We start from the raw sequence: 25,543 nt of genomic DNA, 5'->3' as shown, positions 1-25,543 counted from the left end.
ATGTTAGAAATGTGGATATACCCTCTATATACTTAAACTTTACGTTGGGTTGTTTACTGTTGAGTGAGAAAACAATGTTGCACATTGAGTTAATCCTGGGGGTCCAGACCCACAGATTGAGAACGAATGATCTTCTCGTTGTCTTTCTTTACGGCAGAATTAGGACTGGGTCGAGTCAACTGGCCCCTTAAAGGTCCATTTGGTTTCATGTTATACTCTCAAGAGCAGGGGTCTTCAACAGGGGGTCCGGGACCCCCATGTGGTCCTCAGAGTTACTACAGGGGGTCCTTCAAAACTTTATGTCATAGAAACCATTTTTTCTCCTTTTTTATATTAACCACTTGAATGTTGAATCCTAACGTCCGTATTCTGAGAACTTTAGCCAAAAAGAGCAGATCTACAAGCTACACTCATTACAAACGTGCAGATCGGCTATTTTCGGCAAAGAGCTTTGGTGTAGAGGGGAGAAAGAGCAGACTAAGTACAGAGTGAAAGGTCAACTTTATTAAGCATTGACGGTTCAAGTGGTTAAATATCTGAAAAAACACTAATTGACATGAATCCACTGGTGACTGTGCTGTCAAACAATGACAATATATGGAATCTGGGGGTCCCTGCTTCATCTCTCTCTCAGCTCCTTGGCCTGAAAACGTTGAAGACCCCTGCTCAAGAGTTAAAGATCTAATAAGGGTCCATTTGGTGAGCTGGGGACCCCCTGGATCCCCCTCAGGGACCACTAATCTAATGGCTGCCTCCCAGTAAATGCAGCACCAGTTCTTCGTCCTCGGCCAGAGAGAGGCCAGTGTCCAGCTGCTGTGGTGCCGCTTCCTCCCCGCGCCGCCTCGCTCTCTTCCTGTTTCCTGTCTTTGGCTCCTCCTCTTCCGCCTCACTGCTGCTGCTGCTGCTGCTGTGGCTGCGCTTCCTTCGGCCGCCAGCAGGGGGACCTCCCGCTCGCTCCTCCTCCTCCAAAGATGAGAAAATAATAAGAGGTACGTTAAATGAATGTATGTCTGAAGCAGATTCTGTTAATGTTTTCTAAATCCCAACAGTTTTCAGAAAGTGCCATGGCATTGGTCCGAAGGTTCATTAGTCCAAAGGTTCATTAGTCCGAATTTGTTAAGAATACTATGCCTAACTCTAACCCTAACCCTAACTCTAACCTCAGTAACCCTAACTAAATTCGGACTAATGAACCTTCGGACTTATGGGCAGTCCCCAAAAGAACATGTTGTTTCTATGTCAGTGGTGCTCAAACTTTTTAAAGGAGTAGTTCACCCCCAAAATGACTTTTTTTTCCTATTGATTACTCACGCCATGGAGACTTGAGATCAATAGTATTACTATTTTTTGTTTTTTGTTGCATTCCTAAGGCAATAATTTGATTACAATAAATGTACCCCCATTGATTCCGGATGGGAGGTAAATTTACTAAAATACCTTTTTTACCTTGGAAATGTGACAAATACATAAAAATATAATTGAACTCAAGTCTCCATGGCATGAGTAATCAATAGAAAAAAAAGTAATTTTGTAGGGTGAACTACTCCTTTAATGTCAAGGACCCCCAGAATTATATGTATTTGACCGCCGACCCCCATCTCAAAATATGTTGTTAAAGGGACACCGGAAAATAGCAATTTTGAGTTAAATTACATATCGAAATATTTTGCAAAAAATGTCATCATCTTTCAAAAATAGCAGATCTAGGGGGCACCCGGATCCATTCCCGACCAACTTTGCTGCATGTCGCTCATCTCTCTCCCTGTTTCCCCTGTCAGTCTACTGTCCAATCAATCAAGGCATAAAAGCCCCGAAACATATCTTTATTGTTATTTTTTAAAGCAGATCTACAAGCTTGTATATCTGCTATTTCTTAATAGCTAAAGTATAAAATACGAGCTCACAATGTGTTGCAATGTGACGCATTGTGAGCTTGTAGATCTGTAAAGTAAAGTGGTAAAACTTAGTTAGCCTGTACATCATCACTGTCGAGCAGAAACCTTGTATCTCCAAGTTTCAAATGTGTGTGTTTGTGTGTAAATTAAAGCCCTACTACATCCTACAAAAGTGTCACACAAAAGCAGAGAAAATAGTCGATCTACAAGCACACAACGCGTTGTGTGCTTGTAGATCGGCTATTTTCACTAGTTTAACCCATTTAGGCCTAGAATTATAGAATGCTTTAACCAGTGTAACATAGCAGATATACAGATATACTCGCAGTGCGGCACTCGGTGCCGCGCTGCGAGCTTGTAGATTTTTTTAAAGTCGTGAACATGTGTGCAAATCTTTGAATATATGCATTTTCAAAGCGAACATTTGTAACTCAAATTTTGCTTCTGTGTGGTCCCTGGAACTAAATATTTTGAGATGGGGGTCCGTGGCCAAATAAATATCATTTTGGGGGTCCTTCACATGAAAAGGTTTGAGAACCACTGACATAGTAGTCTCTCAAGAACAGACTAACTGAGCTCCAGTTGAAAGGGACCTTTTCTTTGACGTTGGCTGGCCAGATTGCTGACACAGAAACATAGGGTTTTTCAAAAAATCTTAGAAGGATTCAAAAGACACTTATAGAATCGGGTCAAAATTATAATCTTCACGATTTTTCAAAAATAGCAGATCTACAAGCTCGCAGCACGGCACTCGGTGTTGCGCTGTGAGCTTGTATATCTGCTATTTTTCAATAGTTAAAGCATAGAATAATGATACACAATAATGTGTACCCGTTCTGAATGGGTTAAATCATTTTTAAATACACAAAGAACGGTTTTGGACAACAACGATACAGTGATCTGTCTCGCTGTACGTACCTCCTCCTCAGAGTCGGAGCGGTGGCGGTCCGGGTCGGGCAGGGAGGCGGGGTCAAACTCCTCCCCGGGAGCCCCGAGGTACGCCACCACTTCTTCCTCCTCCTCCTCTCCGTCCTCACCGTCGTCCTCCGACGTCTTGCCGTCTCGTTGGCGGGCTTCCCGTCTGCGGCAAGTAGCCATGAACACAATTGGGAATTAATCAGCGGTCAATGGTTGGGTGATCATCAATGCATTGACATGCAGAGATTTCCGTTCTATCTATATATCTATAACATAAAAATCTAAATTGTGTTTGTTATACATTCCAAATATGTATTATACCATTTGAAATTGAAGGAGCTATAGTGAACTTTTTCTTGAAAAACATTGCTAAAATAAAAATTATGTTTTGAATATATTTTATAAAAAAGATTGAGCTTCATATATGTGTTTCAATACAAAAATTACCACAAAAAGCGTAAGATAATGATAAAATCATTTTGGCTATTGTCAGACTGAATTTGTTTATATCCCTTATCAATCCTAGAAGAGGGATATAAACAAAATCAGTTTTTTTTCCCACGATAAACGATAATAACGATTATCGCCCCTCAGGTCTTGATGGGTGGTAATTGTTGTCATCCCTACCTGGCAGCCTTTGCCTTCAGTCTCCTCTCACGGTGTTTCTCCTTGACTTTGCGTCTGTACTCCAGCTTGTCGAACTCTTGGTCCTCACGCTGCAGTCTCTGCCGAGCCTTCTCCACGTTGATCCCAGAAACACCTTCACACGGAATGAAGCAAACATGTAATCATCATCATGACTGAAACTGTTAGGTTGTTGTATTAGGTATTATCATTCCATTATTGTCATTCTGATGTGCCATTCTGACCAGGCACAAGAACTATAAAGATAACTATAAAAGTATAGTTGTTCTGAGTCAAGTCAATGGCAGTGTTCACACCGACTATGACAAAAATATGATGGTGAATGATATAGTTATAGTGCTCAGTGGGAATGTTCTCATTAGAGAAAAGAAAAGATGAGTGCTAACATGTTTTCATATACTGCTTTCTATCGTTTTAGCCATTTTAGTATCTTGATTTCAGTGGGTACAAGTGTGTACAAGTGGCTACATATTTATTTTTAGACACAATAAGCTGACAATTTCTTTGCTACAATTTACACCAGCCCCCATAAGTCACATCTGCCCATGAAAGATTGCAGTGCATCTTGGGAATGGGCTTATTGTGTCTAAAAATGCATATTTAGCCACTTGCATGCATGCCCATCAAAATCGTTAAAATCACTAAAAATGATAGAAGTAAATGAAAACATTTTAACACTTATCTTTTCTTTTCTCTGATGACCATCTAAAATATGAACCCTTGTTGTAAAAAAATCAAAGTTGTCCTTTAACCTATTCTAAACCAGTTGAAAAAAAAATCACAGATTGAGGCTGTTGACCTTTTGTTTTATGGAAGATGCTTCCGAATGTGTATTCTATTGCCAGTTTGACCACTTGAAATGCGCTTTCATATCAAAATAAAGACTAACCGAAAATAGCCAATCAATAGATAGTTTCGGTGTGCGACATGCTTTCATAGAAAAGTGGTTCTCAAACTGTGGGTCAAGATGATTAACTTGATGTGCAACATTGTTTTCTCACTCAACTGTAGACAAACCAACATAACGTTTAAGTGTATAGAGGGTATCTGCACATTTCTAAAGTGCCAATTTAAGGACTTTTTAATACCTCTAAAATGACAAATTAAACCAATTTGTCAAATATTAGAGGTGAAAATTGTAGATCTGCTATTTTCACAATAGCACCGTGTTGTACAAAATGTAATTCCTCAACTCTTAGTGCTCTTTAGGGTGGGGGGTCCCCAGTTAAAATATGAATATTTCCGGGGTCGCGGCCTGGAAGGGTTTAGAACCACTGTCATAGAAGACATGCTGGCTTCTGTTGGAATCAAAATGAAGTTGAACTTCTAACACATGCCTTCGTCCTCCTCCTGGTCGGCAGCAGCCGTGCGCTGGGCCTGGGGCCACTGCTGCACCGCCTCCCCCTCCTCTGTGAAGGTGGTCTTGGTGTTCACTTTCAGCTTCCTCTTCAGGACCTTCTTGGCATCTGAAAAAAATAAAAAGATTCAACAGATTACACTTACTGCCAAACACGAGTTTTCCGAGTTTTGGCCGAATGCATGTTTGACCCCCAGAACAACCCTACCTTTCAAACATGGCAGCCGTGTTTGTTTACATACTGTATGGGGGACTGCCCCATAGGTCGAACTCCCGTTGGGTCGAACAGCGTCGGCAGGTTAGCTACTCACCAGCGTCACGGTTACTGAGGTTAGGGTTATGGTTAGGTTTAGGCATAGTTTTACTGAGGTTAGGGTTAGGTTTAGGCATAGTTTTACTGAGGTTAGGGTTAATGTTAGGTTTTGGTGTTCGGACCAAAGGGTGTTCGACCTAAGGACATGTTACCACTGTATGAAGAAAACAAGATTGGCTCCATCTCATGAATGTTTGAACGGATTTCTAAGCATTTTTTTTTGTTTGAAAGCTGTGAACGGCGTGTACACATGTGGTGCATGATCCGTGCACCATTGTGCACGTTAAAAGGTAAGAAAATGGTGGCATGTAATATGTAAGGCAATTTTTAATCGTGGCAATAAGCGTGTTAAAGTGCTGGATTCATCAACAAATCATTGATGATTGAATAGTAAAATAGTCAATTGTTGAGCTGAGCCTATTTTTGGGCATGTCATTGTTGGTGAAAAGTAAAATAAATATATAAATAGATAAAAAATTCCCCCCAAATTGAGAGAATATCTGTTCCCATTAGGCCTGCTTGAAATTAACGTTATATAATTGACATTTAATGACTTGACCCCAACATCCCTTTTCTGGGGGGAACATTCACCAAAAATAGCTGATCTACGAGCTCAATAATTGTGAGCTTGTAGATTTTTATTTTTGGTGTAGAAAGAACGCACCAAGTACAATACAAAACGGGCCCTACGTCTATGTTTTTGTCAGACGTTTTATCCTCTGCATTTTACCCATCCTATAACTAGTAAGACTCCCTAATCAGGAGATAAGCGACCGTCAGGTCGCATACACAAACTTAGAAGGCAATGGTAGCCAATCAGGAGTGAATATGGGAAATGGGACAGATCCATGTTGATGACATGCTCTGTAGGAGCAGTGTCCAAAAATGTGTTTTGCAGGAATCTGCCTCATGGTGGCGCTAGAAGAGGGCCATGTGAGAAATGAGGGGCAGGTTGTGGTTTTTTTGTGGTATTTGGCAGGAGTGTGTGTGCAAAGTTTGGCATGGATAGGGGCAACAGTGGCAGACATATGAGTAGGGCAAAAGTGTAGCGTGACCTGACGTGACGTGACGTGACCTGACGTGACGTGACCGACAGACTGATTGACTGACTGACAGACTGACTGATTGACTGACTGAAAGACAGCCGACAGTGGAGGTTTTGATAATAAAAACAGTGGAGGTTTTGATAATACCTGCGACCTGACGGTCGCAAACAGCTTGGAGCAGTGAGCAGCCATTGGATTCTACGGCGCTCAGGAGCAATTAGGGGTTAAGAGTCTTGCTCAGGGACACACATCGACACATTGCTGACCTGGCCGGGAATCGTACCTGGGACAACCTGAGGCTCTGGCTCCCCAGGCAGACTCACTAACCACTCCGCTATGGCCGCCCCGGAGTGCAACTCAGGTCAGTTTAGACTAGACGATAGAGAGGGTTTTTTTTCCCCAACATCTCTCTCTCAGATATAGAGGTCTTAGGCCTGAAAACTGCTGAAGACCCCCTGAACTAGTGTTCGAATATCAGAGGTTGTCTCTACCTTTAAATTTGGTCTCTTTGGCGGTTTTCTTCTTGGGCTGGACGGTCAGCTCCTCCTCAGACTCCTGGCCCTCAGTGACATGGAAGACGTCTTTCCTCTTGACCGTCAGCAGATCCAGATCCCTCAGGTTGTCCTCGTCGTCCTCCTCGCTGTCGCTGCAGAGTCACACAAACAATCACAAACGGCAATCGGCTTCGGTGTAAAAAATAATCGGTTGCATCGCAATTCGGCCGCGCTCGATTCTGCCCCGATGCAGCATTGTGACATAATTGATATTATACGACAGGTAGTTCTGATGAAGCAATCTACCCGTGCACCAAACAAGCATTATGGTACTGGTCTTAAAATAAAATAAAATGTTCCTTAATTACAATGTAATTGAGCTGTAATTGAGCTAAAGTGTTTTTTTAAGGGTAACTTTTATAATCACAATATTTTACACTCTAGGTGTGTGCTTTACCGTCCGTAATTACCGGCACGACAGCGTTGCTGTAGGAACGAGGCGGAGGCGAGTTCCGTAAGCAGCTCTTAACAAGTCTTGTGTAATATTGCTCGGTAATCAAAGCCTAAATATAATTATATATCAAATTATAAAACAATTATAATAATGTGTATAATATAATTCCAAATAAAATATGTGCAGTAATATAGAAAAGTGTGATGCATCACAATGCATTGTATAATCGAATCGAATCGTTACCTTGTGAATCGTGATTGAATTGAATCGCGAGGGTAGTGCCTATGCACACCTTTAGTTACAGATAATTGTGCCAAAAATAATTGTGATTAACGATATTATGGCGATAATAGGGCTGGGACTTTAGCTGATTAATTTTGCGCTTAGTTTCAGGCGTACAGATCATAGTGTTTGTTTATGACGAACAGTGTAAATCAGTAATGTAAATCCTGATTGTTTTGAGTATTCATTCAATATGAACCTTTTTATTTTTAAATAGAAATGGTAGAAGAAGGGAAGGGAGAGACATAAATAAGCGTTGAGCTTCGGCCAATGCCTTTGCGACAGAAATTGTTGTATGAATTGTGGAATGTTTTCTGATGATGTTGAAGTGGATCGAACTAAACTAAATAGCGGTGCACCAACCAACAGACAACAAACTCCAGTGCACGCAAGAAGTAGATCAGACCGCTTTGCTTGGCCCAGTGGATGGGACATTTTTATGAAAATAAAAATAAAAAAAATGATTCACTCATATACCAAAATGCGTTTTAATTGAAACATCGTTTCTCAGGTAAAATATTGACGAGTCCCCCCCTAACATTTTAGTTTGTATAGTAGTCAATATATTTGGTCTTGGTTTTAGCCATCATAGCTTAGATTTAATGTTTTGTGAAACCAAAGCTGCTTACCTGGGGTTAGACTGCAGCAGCTCTTTATGCTCATCATCACCGCTATCTTCACTATCGCCGTCTGTCTCTTCTGAGCTCTGGCTTTCTGTGTGAGACGCCTGTTTCAGCTTGGCCTTGAAGCTCTTCAGCTCCTCCTCCTCCTCCTCTTCCTCAGACTGCTCTTCATCTCTCGGCCCTCCTTCTTTCGTGTCCGCAGTGTGTTTTTGAGCGATGCTCTTCAGGAAGCGCACCCTGGGAATAGTTACAACGATTGATTGACTGATTTAATTTGTAGTTTGCATAGGAAAGGTACAGTTTTATGACGGTACAGTTCACTGGTACACGGTCAACTAAAAGGAGATCCTAGTAAGCTCTTCAGCTTAACTCATGTACCGCCTCCCCCGATAGTCCCGATGAAATCCCTATGTTCCTCTCTGCCTGGCCTGATAATCCAGATACTTTAATATGCCTTAATCGCTATAAAACATTTAAAAGTATAATCGCTGTTTATCGCCGATCCGGCCTGTTTATCACCCTCAGAGAACTGTTTCCGGTCGCTTTTCCGATTTTCGAGGAGATCAGGTTTCCGTACCCGGTCGGGGGCGGGACCATAGCGCAGCTTCCGTTTGCTTTCATGAAAACCATACATGGGCAAGTGGCGGCCCGGGGGGCACATGCGGCCCTCACCTTTCACTTAATGCGGCCCTCAGGTTAATACCGGAATACTGATATATTATTGATTTCAGCAGTTGTAATTCCAAACATGACCGGCTTTAATGCCCTCAGTCTATAGTAGTAGTCTAATGACTAGTATAGTAGTATTAAAATGTATTTTTTTCTTATGTTCAATGTATTTGTATTTAGGTTCATAAAGTTAACACGAGTATATAACTAAATGCGTTTCAAATTAAATCAAAATGTTACATTTCAGGATTCCAATTAAAAAAAGAACAAAAAATAATTTAGGATTCCAATTCAAAAGAAGCAAAAATAACCGATCGGCTATTTTTGCTTCTTTTGAATTAGATACTTGAATGACAAATTAGGACGTAGCAATATGCAATGTGGCCCTCTGGAGTGAAGGTGGAAATATAGTGGCCCTCACCATCATCAAAGTTGCCCACCCCTGATGTAAACAGTAGCAGACAGAGCTCGGCGACGGAAAGGTCTTTTTTCAATGGGATTCTTTTATCTGGAAGCTGGGTTTACCTGGGAGGCAGGGCGAGGCCCAGGGAGAGCGCGTACTGCTGCAGCGGCAGCTGGAAGACGTCAAACACCTGCTTGTTCTTCATGAGGTAGACGGCACGCAGGTAGGACACGAAGCAGCGCTGGGCGCGGGCCTTCTGGTCCTGCTCCTGGGCCAGGAAGCCTGCCAGCTTCTGCTGCACGTCCTGGGTCTTCTCTGGGTTCACCTGAGCAACACATTAGGGGCAATTAATTAACCCGTTTAGACCAAAGAACCTCTCAGCAAGAAAGGACACCGACGTGTTTTTGGCGTCCATGCGCCACTCTCGGTGGCAAAACTAACACCGGAAGTTCGGTGAATAACATTGGCGTCTATGAGCGCCGGCTGGGACAGCTCATGAACAAAAAATTATTCTGAACGATTGAGACCTTTATAAAATACTCGGCTCAGGAATATAAAAGAACACATGTCACACATTGTTTTCTGCTGTGTTGCTTTTCGGCTTTTCGGTTAAAACATTATAGAAGCATCTAAAGAGCACAATTTACGTTTCTGAACTAGCTAGTATCGCGAGACTCTCCACCATTCCCTGTCTGGAATCCAAATCTCACGATAGCTCTGAGACAGAAACAGCCGCCGCCGCTGTTTAGCTGCCTCAATAACATTATGTACTGTGCACATCGAAAAGCAAGTGGTTGTAAAAATACCTGTGATATGTCTTCTTTTATATTCCTGGAGCGATTATACAACAAAGGTCTCTATCGTTCAGAATTATTTTTTGTTTATGAGCTGTCCCAGCCGGCTCTAATAGACGCTAATGTTATTCATCGAACTTCCGGTGCCAGTTCCGCCACCAAAAGTGTCATGGCGGATAGGCGTGGTCACCAACGCGTCACCGGGTGACTTCTCCTGCTCTGAGACTTCTTGTTTAGACCAGGAATCATTTCATACTTTAGCTATTGAAAAAATTGCAGATATATAAGCTCACAGTGCGGCACTGAGTGCCGCGCTGCGGGCTTGTAGATCTGCTATTTTTGATAAGTCGTGAAAATGTGTGCAAATCTTTGAATATATCTATTTTTAAAGTGAACGTTTTGTAACTCCAATTTTGCTTCAGGGGGTCCCTGGAACTAAATATTTAGTGCTCTATGGTTCAGATATCATTATTTGGGGGCGGATTGCGTTCTTGTTTGAGAACCACTGCCCCATTTGATATTCATATGACCATTTGTTAGACCAGTGTTTCTGAAACTTTTAAATGCCAATGTCTCCCCTTAAAGGACAACTTTGTTTTTTTTTACAAGGGTTCATATTTGAGATTGTAATTAGAGAAAAGAAAGGATGAGTGTAAAAATGTTTTCATTTACTGCTTTCTATTGTTTTAGCGATTTTAGTATTTTGATTTCAGTGGGTGGGGGCATGTGTACAAGTGGCTAAATATGTATGCATGCCCTGATGATGACCAGCTTCTGGTCGAAACATGTCGGTTTTTTAGAATAATGAAATAAAGGTTGTTCCTCCCTTTTTAACCTCTGAGTGCCTGGATCACTTTTTTCGTTTTGATGAATTGATCCCGTCGATCCAAGAGCACCATTTTGACTTGTTTTTACTATTCATATTCTCCGAAGAGCACCTGGTTTTCTCTCTCTCTCTCTGGCTAAATATGTAGTTTTACACACAATAGCCGTCATTCTCTTTGTTATTATTTACACCAGCCCCCATAAGTCACATCTGCCCATGAAAGATTGCGGTTGGGAACGGGCTTATTATGTCTAAAAAGACACATTTAGCCACTTGTATGCATGCCCCCAACCTGGGGGAATGCATGCAAATCAAAATCGTTAAAATCACTAAAACGATAGAAAGCAGTAAATGTAAACATTTTAACACTCATCTTTTCTTTTCTCTAATGAACCAGTTTTAAAAAAACAAAGTTGCCCTTTAACTCCGACAGTGTACAAATGGAACAAAATGGACCTATCAGGGTCCGTTTGCTGTCAGAGTTACAGACTTGTATGCTTCTAAAGGAACCCAAAGAGTCCTAGTCCAAGCGTTTCAGGCAAAAATCGTGCACTTTATGAAAGAAGCATGAATATTTGGCACACAGTTAGAACATGCCATATGGAACATTTTTGGCTATAGGGGCATCGCAGATTTGTCTTGGGAAACTTGTGGGAGCCAATCAAAGTTGGGCTCTCATAGACTTTACTAGACAGTAAAATAATACAAAAAATAAATATGCTTTAAGTAGCATGTGAGGGGTCAAACTAGGGGTTTTTCGGGATTCTGAATCCAATGCAGGCATTTGTTTTGCACGAAAAACATTCCTTTCCGAGAAACGGATGCCACAAAACTGTGAAAAGTTATGACTCATCAATAAACCATAGTTTTATCACTTTTATGGGGTCCGTTTTTAGCCCAAGGAATGTTTTACCTGCAAAACAAATGTTTGCATTGGATTCAGAATCATGAAAAACACCTAGTTTGACCCCTCACATGCTACTTAAAGCATATTTATTTTTTGTATTATTTTACTGTATAGTAAAGTCTACGAGAGCCCAACTTTGATTGGCTCCGACAAGTTTCCCAAGACAAATCTGCGATGCCCCTATAGCCAAAAATGTTCCATATGGCATGTTCTAACTGTGTGCCAAATGTCATGCTTCTTTCATAAAGTGCACGATTCTATCAAAATACTGCCCGAAACGCCTGGACTATCCCTGGAATCCACTTTGAGAACCACTGTGTTAGACCACGGCTCCCTGTGTTAAAGGAGTAGTTCCCCTCCCAAAAAAATACTTTTTTCTTTTGATTGCTCACGCCATGGAGGCTTGAGTTCAATAATATGTTTTTGTATTTGCTGCATTACTAAGACAAAAAGGTCATTATAGTATATGTACCCCCATTAATTCCAGATGGGACCAGAATCAATGGGGGTACATTAATTTTATCAAATTATTGTCTTAGGAATGCGACCAAAAAACTAAAAAGGCCGATTTAATTCAAGTCTCCATGTGTGCGCTCTGACCTGGATCTTGTTGATGGGAACCTTCTTCTCCTGCAGCTGAGCGAGCATCCCCTCCTCCTCTGATGGCAGCAGCAGTAGCAAGGCCTCTCCGCCCTCCTTGTACCTGTCCACAACAGCATGAAAGACCCTTACCACCCCATCCTTGTACCTGTCCACAACAGCATGAAAGACACTTACCACCCCAAGCCTTGTACCTGTCCACAACAGCATGTCGTTAAGACAGTGTTTCTCAACCACTGTGCCTGGGGACCTTTGGTGTGTCCCTGAGAAGGGTCAAGTGTGCCCCTTGAAACTGCTTGAAAGCCAGTATTGTATTTATAATTTAAAAAATGATTTAAACTAGTGAAAACAGCCGATCTACACGCACACAACGCCTTGCGGTGCGAGAAACAAACGTTTTTCAGAATACTGTTAGGATTTAGAAGACTTTTTTGGTAGGTGTTTTTTTCAGGTCTAATGGGTTAATAAGGTATTTTCTTCATGAAATATTGTATCTTCGAGGGATATATTTATACGTTTAAGTACTGTAATATGTCATAAATGTAAGGTTCTACAAAGTAGCAATGCAATTCAGGGGTGCCGTGGATGAAAAGGTTATTTTACAGGGATGCCCTGAGCCAAAAGCACTTGAAAACCACTGATATAGTGCGTTAGTTTACCTGGCGTTGTGTCCCACTCTGTGCATTAGTTTTGATTTAAATGTATCCATAGTTTCTTCGAATAAAAATCCAATTTATTTGAGTCATTTGAGTATTGAGTGAGTGTACCTGGCGGTGCGTCCCACTCTGTGGATGTAGGTGTTGGCGTCCTCCGGACAGTCAAACTGCAGCACCCAGTTGACAGTGGGGAAGTCCAGGCCTCTGGCGGCGATGTCGGTGGCAAACAGCACGGCGCTCTTCTTCTTCAGGAAGTCTGTGTACACCTGGTGACGGAGCAGGAGAGAGGGTGTCACATTCTAAAGTGTTAATAATAATAATCTTTATTGTCCCCGAAGGGAAATTTGTCTTCACAGTCTGGAAAGAAACACCACATAGCCAAATAACAACACAAACATATCACATAGACAAATCACCAGTACCCCACTGTACACAGAAAAAACCCTCTTAGCGACGGGGGCGATTGTTTAGCAGATTGTTAAGTGCAGCAATGGCTGAGGGGACAAAACTCCTTTTAAACCGAACTTTGCCCAGATGGCATTAGGTCGAAGTGGCGATGCAGAGGATGGTCAGTGTCACTTGTTATTGAGAGTGTTAAGCGTATAATGGCCTTATCGTTCATATCAGACAGTGTGGGTGTGGGAAGTCAGATGATCTTGGAAGCAATACGGGTAATACTGTAAAGTTTGTTTCTGTTTGGCATGGACAGTATGGTGAAGAAAAGCTGGTTTTTGCCTAGTGTCATTTTAAAGGACAACTCCGCCCTAAATCACTTTCTAGGCTAATGTTCCTACTTATATTGATCCCATAAGACTGTCCATGGGGTCTATCAGGCAGAAATGTCCCTGTTGTCCAGTTTCCCCAGCAGCATAGAGTGGAGCCTATAAGCCTATCGCTTTTACACTATTTGTTTTGGTCAAAAGTGTTTTTCATGAATGTAGTACTAGATGTCATTACAAACACATCCATGTCCCCACAATGCTTAAGGTAAGCATTGTGTGTAACTCAAGAACAAACAGGTTTTTGACCTAGTGTCATTTTAAAGTTATACCATGTAACTTTTTTTATAAAACAAATCTTAAAATTGTCCTAACTCTTAAATCGCTAAAGTTTTAGAACACCCACGCCGTTATTTTCAGCTTCTGAAGCCTTCTCTTTATATGTTTTCTATGATCCTCGCCGGGGTCCGGTTTTCGCGCAAAAATTACGTCATCATACACTACCGGCCAATCACAGCGAGGGTTATACACTGCCGGCCAATCACAGCGCATCTTGAAGTGGGGTCGCTAGCTATCACAATAGGGCGGCCATATTTGTAGGCGCCCGTGTGTCTCTATCTATACTCGGGTGAAACACTCCGTTTCTCCGGAATGCCTGAACGCACAGGAACCAGGGACCCCTCCGGTCCGCGGCGAAAAACGGCCGAAAGACGCGGACGCTACTGACCACTAGTTGAGCAACTTACACAGTATAGCTTTAAGGTAAGCATTGTGTGTAACTCAAGAACTAAGGCTTCTCAAAGTGGGGTCAGGGCGTTTTCCGGTAACCCTGAACCGGAAAACGTAAGAAGATGTTTCTATGTAGTCTGTTGCTTTCTGTTAGCTTACTTCTAAACACTGCACCATCGTGGACTATGGATACCACGTTAAGTTCATATTTATGTACATTTTTGTATCAATCAAAACTAGGGCTTTAACGATATGACATTTTAGATGACGATTGTACTCAAATAATTGCGATTAACGATTTAATTGTGTATTTGTCGTTGATAATTACATTTCTGTTTGGCTTTTAGGCTTTGAAGTTGCACATGGCAGATATGACACATAACCTAAATATACAAAGAAATTACTGACATATTTGACAACTTTATACTTAAAAAATAACATTGATAGTGTAAATAGCCAATCTACAAGCTCACAACGCGTCGCGATGCGACGCGTTGTGAGCTTGTAGATCTGCTATTTCCACTATTTCTGAAAATGAAAAACATTTTTCAACATTCACGATTATGACGATTATGAAAAAAGTAATTGCGAATATGTCAAATAATTGCGATTAGACGATAATGTAATAATTGTGACAGGCCCAATCAAAGCGTCCATGAGTCTGACCTCCACTCTCTTCATCTGCTGCTGCTTGCCGTGCAGGGCCAGGACGGGCATGCCCGGGCGCAGGCGGCAGAACGCCCGGAACAGATACTGGATCTGCTTACAGCTGCTGAAAAACACTATGATCTTCTTCTGCAGGTGGCTCCTGGTGGAGGAGGAGAGCACGTTTGGTTTAATAGGCCTAGAATTATTGAATGCTTTAACCAGGGAAAAATAGCAGATCTACAAGCTCACAGCGCGGCACCGAGTGCCGCGCTGCGAGCTTGTAGATCTGCTATTTTTGAAAAAGTCGTGAAAATGTGTGCAAATCTTTGAATATATGTATTTTCAAAGCGAACGTTTGTAACTCATTTGTAACATTTGTAACTTCTGGGTGGTCCCTGGAACTAAATATGTTGAGATGCGGGTCCATAGCCAAATAAATATAAGTTTGGGGGTCCTTCACGTGAAAAGTTTGAGCACCACTGACATAGTTAGTAGTCTCTCAAGAACAGACAAACTGAGCTCCATTTAAGTGAAAAGGACCTTTTCTTTGACGATGGCTGGCCAGATTGCTGACATAGAAACATAGGGTTTTTCAAAAAACCTTAAAAGGATTCAAAAGACACTTATATAATCGGGTCAAAATTCTAATTTTCACGACTTTTTAAAAATAGCAGATCTACAAGCTCGCAACGCGGCACTCGGTGCCGCGCTGTGAGCTTGTATATCTACTATTTTTGAATAGTTAAAGCATAAAATAATGATACACAATAATGTGTACCCGTTCTGAATGGGTTAAGAGCTTGCAATAAGGCAGGGGTTTTCAACGTTTTCAGGCCAAGGACCCCTTAGTTGAGAGAGAGATGAAGCAGGGACCCCCACAACCTGTTCATAGATTCCATATAGTTGTTTGACAGCACAATCATCAGTGTATGTTGGATTCATGTCAATTTGTGCTTTCAGATATTTTACCACTCGAGCCGTCAATACTTCATAAACTTGACCTTTCACTCTGTACTGTGTGTGCTTCTTTTCCCCTCTACACCAAACCTCTTTGCCAAAAATAGCAGATCTACAGGCTCACAACGCCTCGCAGTGTGTGAGGCGTTGAGAGCTTGTAGATCTGCTATTTTTTGTCTAGAGTTCTTAGAATATGTACGTTAGGGTTCAAATAGTTAATAGAAAAAAGGAGAAAAAAGTTTATATCACAAAGATTTGAAGGACCCCCTGTAGTAACTCTGAGGACCCCCTGTTGAAGACCCCTGCAATAAGGAATATGAAATAAAATGGGGAGGGAAAATAGCCAATGTTGTTTTCTTTTTATGCCGACGCTATTTTTGTATGCCGCCATTTTACAGGGTGTAGCTAAATGATGGAGAGTTGGTAACCAAATGGACCCTTACAGATCTTTAACTCTTGAGCCAAATCCATTTGGTTTCATTTTACGCTCTCAAGAGTTAAATTATAGTTAAACATCTGCATTACATCATTTACAAGAAGTCTACACCATTAGTTAACGTAGAAACATTGTTATTTTGATCAAGGTTTGCCAGTTATCTCTCCTGTGGTACCAACGACATGGTACAGCATGGAATTGTGGACAAAATCGTATCCAGCAACAACACAACAAGAGGAGCCAAATATCATCAAATGGTGGTTAATGCCGAATAAATAATGGACCCTGATGTGAAAAGGGTTGAAAGCCACTGTCCTACCTCAATGGTTCTCAACCTGGGGGTCCCCAAATTATTTTGGGGGTCCCCAGATGATTAACTTAATGTGCAACATTGTTTTCTCACTCAACTGTAAACAAACCAACATAAAGTTTAAGTGATAGAGGGTATCTGCACATTTCTAAAGTGACAATTTAAGGACTTTTTAATACCTCTAAAATGACAAATTAAACATTAGGCCACACTGTCAAATATTAGAGGCAGAAATTGTGAAAATAGCCGATCTGCTATGTTCACAACAGAACCGTGTTATATAAAATGTAATGCCTCGACTCTTAGTGCTCGTCAGGGGGGGTGGGGGGGTCCCCAGTTCAAATGTGATTATTTTGGGGTTCGCGGCCTGAAAAGGCAGAAAGCCTCTGGTCCTACCTGATGAAGGAGTAGAGCAGGTTGACCTTCTGGTGGAGCTCACAGACCACGTAGCTCTGCTCCAGCGTGGCGGGGGTGCTGAACCTGGCCTTCTCGTGGACCCACACGTACTCTGGGTCCTTCAGGCTGAGACGCGCCAGGTCTTTAAGAAAAAAAGAAAAAAGGGGGGAGTAAGTGGATTTTTTTTAGGGCTCACTGGTCAAGACCTGGGGCAGGTAAAAATGTCTTCCCAATACTGACAACAAAACAAAAAAAGAATGTATCTTTCTATTTCAGTGGTTCTGTATTTGGGCCGATGCATACTCCACTTTCTCAGTGGCACCGAACAGCCGAATTAATGACGGTACCTACCGACCCCTCCCGAACCTCTGGATGACTTCATATTGTACTTGTAAAAAAACTCAGTTTCCCATGATGCCTTGCAGAATACTACATCCGGCCACATCCGGTGACTTCCGCCGCCCATTGTCTTGTATTCATCCCGGAAAGCAGAAACATTGATATATCTCTGCTTCTTTTCCCATATTGCACGTTTGGTCAAAACGGCCTGTTTGCTATGGACCATAGCTTATACACGGATCATCGCAGTTGTATTTTTTTCTTCTCCGCGCAAAAGAAAAGACTGAACGGAGCTGCCGTGTGAAAATCTGGTAAATAACAAAGGAAAATACCTAGGCAGTTAATCTACAAAACTATGGCTTAAGCACACTTATTATAAGGAAAGACATTGTCACACCTTTCACCGATTTGGTCTGCGTGGCCGAGAAGAGCAGCGTCTGGCGCGTCTTGGGCAGGTTCTCCACGATGGCGTTGAGCGTCTCGGTGAAGCCCATGTCCAGGATGCGGTCCGCCTCGTCCAGGACCAGCATCTGGAGATCCGTGGCGTGGAAGGTGGCCGTCTGGTCCATGTGCTGCAGCAGTCTACCTGGGGGGGGCCCAAAGGCTCATACAGTTAACCCATTTAAGGCACATTCCTACTGGGCCAGATAGCAGATAAAAAAATCTCTTTCTGTCAATGCCCTGGTGGATGAATTTGTTAATGCTCTATACCAGGGGTTGTCAAACCTTTTTAGGCCGTGACCCCCAAAATAAAAACATTTGAACTGGGGACCCCCACCCTGACAAGCACTTGGAATTGTAGGTATTACATTTAATGTGACTCGGTTCCGCAGATAAATATTGTGAAAATAGCAGATCTACATGCTCACAACGCCTCGCAAACGCGAGGCGTTGTGAGCATTTAGATTGGCTATTTTCACAATGTTCGCCTCTTGCTTGCTTAATATTTGACAGTTTGGCCAGTCCTGTTGAATATTCGACTATTCGAATACTTTAAGGTCGAATAATTCGAATTCTAAAGATCACTATTCGTGAATGCTCTAGTGTGCAGGCCTATACCTGGCGTGCAGATGATGATGTTGGTGCGGTGGATGTTCTGGGACTCCGTCTCCAGGTCCTTGCCGCCGATGACCAGCCCCGCAGAGAACTCGTGGTTGCGGCCCACCTTGCGCAGCACCTCGAAGGTCTGGTAGGCCAGCTCCCGGGTGGGGGAGATGATGAGCGCTCCCAGACCGTCCACAGAGCTCCACTGCTGCCGGTACAGACACTCCAGCACCGGAACCAGGAAGGCTAGCGTCTTACCTAGGGGGGCAGGGGCGTCACAAAGGGGGGGGGGAAGTGGGACTGGGTTACTAGGGCCCAAGGTGGAGGGGACCTTAAAGTTATACCATGTAACTTTTTTTATAAAACAAATCTTAAAATTGTCCTAACTGTTAAATCGCTAAAGTTTTAGAACACCCACTACGTTATTTTCAGCTTCTAAAGCCTTCTCTTTATATGTTTTCTGTGATCCTCGCCGGGGTTCGGTTTTCGCGAAAACATTACGTCATCATACACTACCGGCCAATCACAGCGAGGGTTATACACTGCCGGCCAATCACAGCGCATCTTGCTGACTTGGAAGTAGCTTGCCTCAACAAAACAACAGCATACTCCGGTGAAGGAGTCCGTTTCTCCGGAATGTCTGAACGCACAGGAACCAGGGCCGAAAGACGCGGACGCGACAGCGGTTTGCTATAGAGCTACTGACCACTAGTTGAGCAACTTACACAGTATAGCTTTAAAGTTGCTATATGTAGTTTTCTGCTGACATAAGCAGGAAACATGCAAAGGCTTATTTTTATTTATGTATTATTATTATATTTCTTTTATTATATTCAGACGGCTAACCATGCTTCCTAAAGAAATGTTGTCTCTGTGACACTTCCTGGGGCCACAATCTGCCTCCAAAACAATTTTTATAGATAGCCTGCCCTGGTTTTCACCAATCAGGGGGCAACCCTGATCTTGTTCAGATTGGTTGACCTGTCTGTCAATCCTTTATAGCCCCGGGTCGGCTGGTTTATGCACCAATGAGCTGCTAGTGACAGAGCTTCTTACAGATAAAATAATAGTTTTGGACGCAGACTGCGGCTCCTAGAGGCGCCACAGAGACTAGATTTTTAGGGAGCATTGTTAGACGTCTGAATATAATAAAATAAAAATAAGCAATTGCCTTTTTCCTGCTTATGTCAGCAGAAAACTACATGTAGCAACTTTAATTATTTTATACTTTAGCTATTGAAATATAGCAGATATACAAGCTCAAGCTTGTAGATCTGCTTTATATTCTGCTAATATATTTTTTTTTTAAGCAAACATTTGTAACTAAAATTTTGCTTCTGGGGGAGTCAATATTTTGAGATGGGGGTCCATGGCCAAATACATATAATTTTGGATGTCCTTCATATGAAAAGGTTTGCGCACCACTGACATAGAAACAAAGGTTTTTCAAAAAACCTTAGAAGGATTTTAAATATTCTAAGACTTGCACCAATTTGCACCAATTTTCTGTGAGCTTGTATATCTGCTATTTTTCAATAGTTAAAGCACAAAATAATGCGTAATAATGCCCATTCACGCGCAAGTTCACACATCGCTGGCTGAGGAAACCACCAGCAGGTGTTGATACTAAGGGTTCAGAGGCACTTGCGCAGTGTGAGGCGTTGTGAGCATGTAGATCTGCAATTTTCACAATGTTCGCCTCTTGCTTACTTAATATTTGACAGTTTGGCCAGTTTGGTATTAAAACGGTCTTTATAAATGTGCAGATACGCTGTGTATATATGTACCGTTGAGTGAGACATTTTTTTTACATTAAACTAATCATCTGGGCACCCCACAAAATAATTTGGGGACCGACCCTAAATTTGAGAACCACTGGTTTAGACAGATATCTTTTGTTGCGTTTATAGACGGTTGCATCCCCTCTCAAATAAGCACTTGCCCGGTCGGGCAAACTGAAAGGGAAGGTGGGCAAGCTTTAGTGTCAAACCTGCTCATGGGGGTTCAGTGACTTGGTCAAGGACACCTCAGCACTAACTCTGAGGGGTGCTGGCCCGGGATCGAACTGGGTACATTCCGGTACCATTATTTAGTGCTTTTACTATTGAAAAATAACAGATATACAAGCTCACAGCACGGCACTGAGTGCCGCGCTGCGAGCTTGTAGATCTGCTATTCTTGAAAAAACTTGAAAAAAAAAAACTGAAAAACTTTGACCGGACTTCTAAATCCTTCCTCTAAATCAGTGGTTCTCAAACTTTTTCATGTCAAGGACCCCCAAAATTACATGTATTTGGCCACAGACCCCCATTCAAAATATGTTGTTCCAGGGACCCCCCAGAAGCAGAGATTTGAGTTACAAAAGTTTGCTTTGAAAAATATATAATGAAAAATGTGCCCACATTTTCAGGATTTTTCAAAAATAGCAGATCTACAAGCTCGCATCCATATCTGCTATTTTTTCAATAGTTAAAGCATTAAATAATTCTAGGCCTAAATGGCTTAACCAAAGAAGTAGTCAATAGAACAATCGTTAAGACAATACTGGATCGTTTGAGCCCTAGTCTTACCAGAGCCGGTCTTGGCCGCTCCCAAGACATCTTTCCCTCGCAGGGCGAAGCCGATGGTCTGTCGCTGGATCTCGGTGGGTTGTCGGTACTGCGCCTGCATCAGACCTCGCAGAGTCTTCTTGGAAATGGGGAAATCTGAAAACTTCACTGCGTCTTTTACGTTGATCTCCTCATACCTGCAGTGGTAGAATGAGAGTATAAATTAAAGCCTTGTACAGTAGCTGGAAGAGCGAGCAGTAAGTACCAAAACATGGTGGGCACCTTAGAGTTAAATTAGCTATGTTTCTTCCAAAATGTGAAACTATAAAGAAAGAATTTAGAAGCATGATTTGAATGCTTGAACATTTGACATTAATACCTAATATTTCTACAAATTGCTACAAAGCCGGTGCACAGCCAGTCATTATGGGCAATTGTGGTCTGATAATGATGTACAGTACACACACATGACACGTTTCATGATTTCTGACCATTTAGTTAGTAAGCTAGTTAGCTAGCATTTTGGGAAGAATAGCCAAGTTAAGCTCCAAATATGTTTAGGTGCCCACTCTCCCTAGCCGAAAGCAATCAATAGATGCTATTTTTTGCTATCTGGCACATAGAGTTGACTTGCAATACCAACCCTTGACAGTGCTCAGATCTGATTGTATTACACAAGTTTAAACTCACCAACATTGCAGCAGTGCGGAAAGCTTGGATTACCCTCTTTGTATCTGCCATGTTTTTGTATCATAAAATTCCAACATAGACATGTTATGAGTTACTTTCTGTTCATTCATTCCGTGCAGGTGATTATTTGTCTAAGGTTTGGAAGCACTCGTTTACAATAAATGTGAGATTTCAATGTTGTGGTGGTGCATTACCGTTGAGTGATTTCCAATGAGCACTTCCAAATTCAAACACAAACTTGGCAGATACAAAGAGGATGAGTCAAGCTTTTCGTACAGCTGCAATGTTGGTGAGTTTAACATTGTTTAATATGATCAGATCAGACTTTTCTGTTTGGATGAATGGGCTCTCAAGGGTTGGTATTGCAAGTCAACTTATTGCTTGATTGATTGAAGACTTTATTAGGCCCTGTTTACACTGGCAGCCAAATCCAGCCTGAATCAGATCTGTGTCACATCCAGACTGGAATCTGAAGTGTTCCATGTGACCATGGAGGCTAACCTATCCAGTGAAAAAATGACCTTGAAAAAATGATCTTGCATAGGGTTGCCCCGCTGATCAATATTAAAACACTAAAGACTGCTAGAAGGTGCTCTTTGGGCCCCTCATTGATTACGGAATCCTCGTTTGGTATTGCGATGCCTCAATTGCCTTAAAGTTAAAGCTCCAAACAGCCCAGAACAAACTGATTAGGGTCGTGCTTGGTCTTCCTCCTCGGGCTCACCTTAACATTTATCACCACATAAGCGTGGGGTGGCTTACAGTAACTGACAAAGTACAGCATCTGGCAATGGGCCTGGTGTACAAGATACACTACACCTCCAAGATGCCCATGTACCTGACAAACAAAGGGCCAAACTCGTTCTCCTGCTATGCCAACAAAATGTGGAACGCCTTACCGAAAGCCTTAAAGGAGTTTAGAACCCTAACATCCTTTAAAATCGCCCTGGAAAAAAAAACATTACAGGCGGCAGCCGCCCTTAACTGGTAAAAACAAACCCAGCCTTACCCTTCCACTGACACAAATGTATACATTTTTTGCACTGTTATTTTCTTTTTTTATTTCTGACAATAACTGCATAGTAGCCGCAAATTGCAACACTAGATTTGTTTATACTCGGATGAATCTAGGGTTGCAATACCACCCATAGGGATCCAATGCATGAAAACAGTTTTTTGCTAACTGATTGTATTAAACGACTTCAAACTCACCAATATTGTGGCTCTATGGAAAGCTTGGAATTTACTCTTGCTAACTGCAAAGTGTTTGTTTCTGAAAATTCCACCGTGGAATTGTTATGATTTTATTTTCTGTCAAGAAATTCAGTTCGGGTGATTATTTTTTCTAAGTGCTGGAGTTTGGAAGCGCTCGTGGGAAGTCACTCAGCAGTCCTGTGTACCAGCTGGTTCTGTCACATAGCCTAATGCAGGAGGCAGCGGGACGTGGTGTTATAGAAGACGAGCGCTTCCTAAGTTCAAGACTTAGAAAAAAACATGGCTGCTCGGATTTTATTAACAGAAAATAAATCATAACAATTCTTCGGTGGATTTTTCAGAAACAAACACTTTGCAGTTAGCAAGAGTAAATTCCACGCTTTCCATAGAGCCACAATATTGGTGAGTTTGAAGTCGTTTAATACAATCAGTTAGCAAAAAACTGTTTTCATGCATTGAATCCCTATGGGTGGTATTGCAACCCTAGATTCATCAGAGTATAAAAAAATCTAGTGTTGCAATTTGCGGCTAACTGCATAGCATAGTACTGTGTTCTATCCGTCTGTCATTCATTGTTATATACTCAAATATAGATTTATTAATTTGAAATATAGATTTCAAAGATACTGAAATGGTTTCCTGTGCAAATAAGCAGGACCGCTTACTAGGATCTCCTTTCCTTTTAGTTGACCTTGTACCAGTGTGAACTGTACCGTCCGTCATGAAACTGTACCTTTTCCAAACTTCTGCAAACTTCTAATAAAGTCTTCAATCAATCAATAATGGTGTACATTGTAACATATTCAGGTGTACATTCACATTGTAACGTACTTGCTGACCAGCTGCTGGATGCTGTCTCGCTCCAGTTGCCACTCGGGTTTGTTTTTCTCCTTCCTCTGCTTGTTCACCCGTCTTTTCTTCCCGTTGTACTTTTTCTTCCACTTCTCGAACGTCCGCACGGCGTCGCCGGACTCCCGCGACGCCATTCTGTCGCTTTTGCTCAAAGTATTGGGTTTGTTTTTGGTTCAAAGTCGCAGCGTTTTCTGCTAGTGTTTTGTTGTGGGACCAAAACACAACGTGGAAAGCTGCACGCTCGAGCCGTCGCATGTCGAGTGACGTATGTCGCGTGTTCAGTGACGTATGAAACTAGCAGATCTACAAGCTCACAACCATAGAGTTATAATATTAATAGAGAGGACACATATATCCCCGCCCCTCCACTTGCATTGAGTTGCTCACCCAGCGCATGAGGCGTTTTCACCCCTCCATCCGGGTAGTAAAACGTGACGTAGTGGGTCTACTGTGACGCATTTTGCGTCATCGAATTTGTTCATGGACGCGCTTGGGCACAAAGTCATGAACGAGCACTGCCACTGTGAACGCGCTGGGGCTCAAGTCATGAACGAGCGCCGCGAGTACGAGCTCTGTTGGTTTAGACGGTTGAAAAACGCTCTCTAGTGGGGAAGAAAGGGAAACGCCGCCCAGTACAGCTCCTCTCCCCGGTTGAGAGCACTCTGCTCGGATTCGATCTTACGATACGTCCCGCTGGACTGAGGCATCGCCTGGAAGTGTAACTCCACGTTGAATTAATTAACCATTGTGTATTTCATGGTTTAACCTAGGGGGTCCGCGGGGACACTGCAGGGGGTCCGCGAAATTGTTGGGGAAAAAAAAAAAAAACGTTATATATTTTTTATTTTTATTTAAAAAAGAAAGAAAAATAATAATGTGTCTTTAAATATAACAAAAAGACATGATTCTGTCTCTTTTGAATAGCTTGTATACATGATTATTGTGCAATTGACAGATTGTTAGTGATAGATTGATAGTATTGACATTGGTTCTCAGTTATTAAGGTATGTTTATAAATGGAAGTGGTACAGCCATGCACTTGTAGGGTAGAGTGGGGGAAAAGGCCCCCCTGGGGTAATAAGCCCCCCAGCTGTATTTGACTACAGAACTACAAGGTGGCAAAAATTTTGATTTCAGCACATTCCTGGCATCCTTAGCTCTTCATGGATACCAAATTTCATTGTCTCACCTTAATCCAGGTCATAACTTTCTCAATCAAACACATTTAAGATAAACTGATCTAATTCTTTGTCACTGTGAAAATGTTCCAAACTCGGTGTAAATAAGTTGAACCTCTAGACTTATTTTTTGTATATCATTAGGAAGGCCTTATGATAAATTATCAAATTAAAAAAATAAAAAAATAAAAAAGGTTTAAGATTTAAGATGACACTCTTTGCAATGACAGCGTTGGGGTAATAGGCCCCCCCCTCGTGTGGGGTAAGAAGCCCCCGGAGGCTTTTTGCCCCATGGAGAGAATAACTGCTTATTTTTGGCAGAATCGTTCAGTTAATGATACAAACGTGAAAATTGGCATTAGCAGTTTCCATGGGTCACTTTGAAATGGACACTTTCAAGATGACAGACATTTTTCAAGATGGCTGACACCTAATTGGAGCAGTTATGTGATATAAAGGGTTATTTTACCCAGGGGGCAAACCAGCCTTTTTTTGGGAAACCTGCATTTGCCCCGACATAAAAAGTTGTCCACCAGAAATATTATCTATGACCCAGTAGGATCACAACCTATATGGACAACCCGGTCAATTTGTACAAC

At 42.0% G+C, this 25,543-nt stretch overlaps 1 protein-coding gene across 2 annotated transcripts; it reads right to left on the bottom strand.

Annotated features, from left to right (window-relative positions):
- Positions 1-437: 437 nt before the first annotated feature.
- Positions 438-24,007, bottom strand: ddx10 (DEAD (Asp-Glu-Ala-Asp) box polypeptide 10). Of its 2 annotated transcripts, none has more exons than XM_080726428.1 (15): positions 23,746-24,007; positions 21,031-21,206; positions 18,476-18,718; positions 17,814-18,002; positions 17,078-17,219; positions 14,997-15,138; positions 12,994-13,148; positions 12,227-12,329; positions 9,222-9,424; positions 8,034-8,264; positions 6,666-6,820; positions 4,796-4,924; positions 3,441-3,573; positions 2,814-2,976; positions 438-957 (listed from the first exon to the last, which is right to left on the bottom strand). In XM_080726428.1, exons 1-15 carry the CDS (start codon positions 23,898-23,900, stop codon positions 742-744), a joined length of 2,535 nt encoding a protein of 844 aa, XP_080582554.1. In that variant the 5' UTR covers positions 23,901-24,007; the 3' UTR covers positions 438-741. The 2 variants fall into 2 exon arrangements, with proteins under 2 accessions (XP_080582554.1, XP_080582553.1); XM_080726427.1 differs by having other exon boundaries at positions 439-963.
- Positions 24,008-25,543: the final 1,536 nt, after the last annotated feature.

Source organism: Nannobrachium achirus (assembly GCF_963921795.1).
Source record: "Nannobrachium achirus genome assembly, chromosome: 1".
NCBI lineage: Eukaryota > Metazoa > Chordata > Actinopteri > Myctophiformes > Myctophidae > Nannobrachium > Nannobrachium achirus.
Note: the sequence above shows the minus strand (reverse complement) of the source record. Positions and strands in the feature narration are given on the sequence as shown.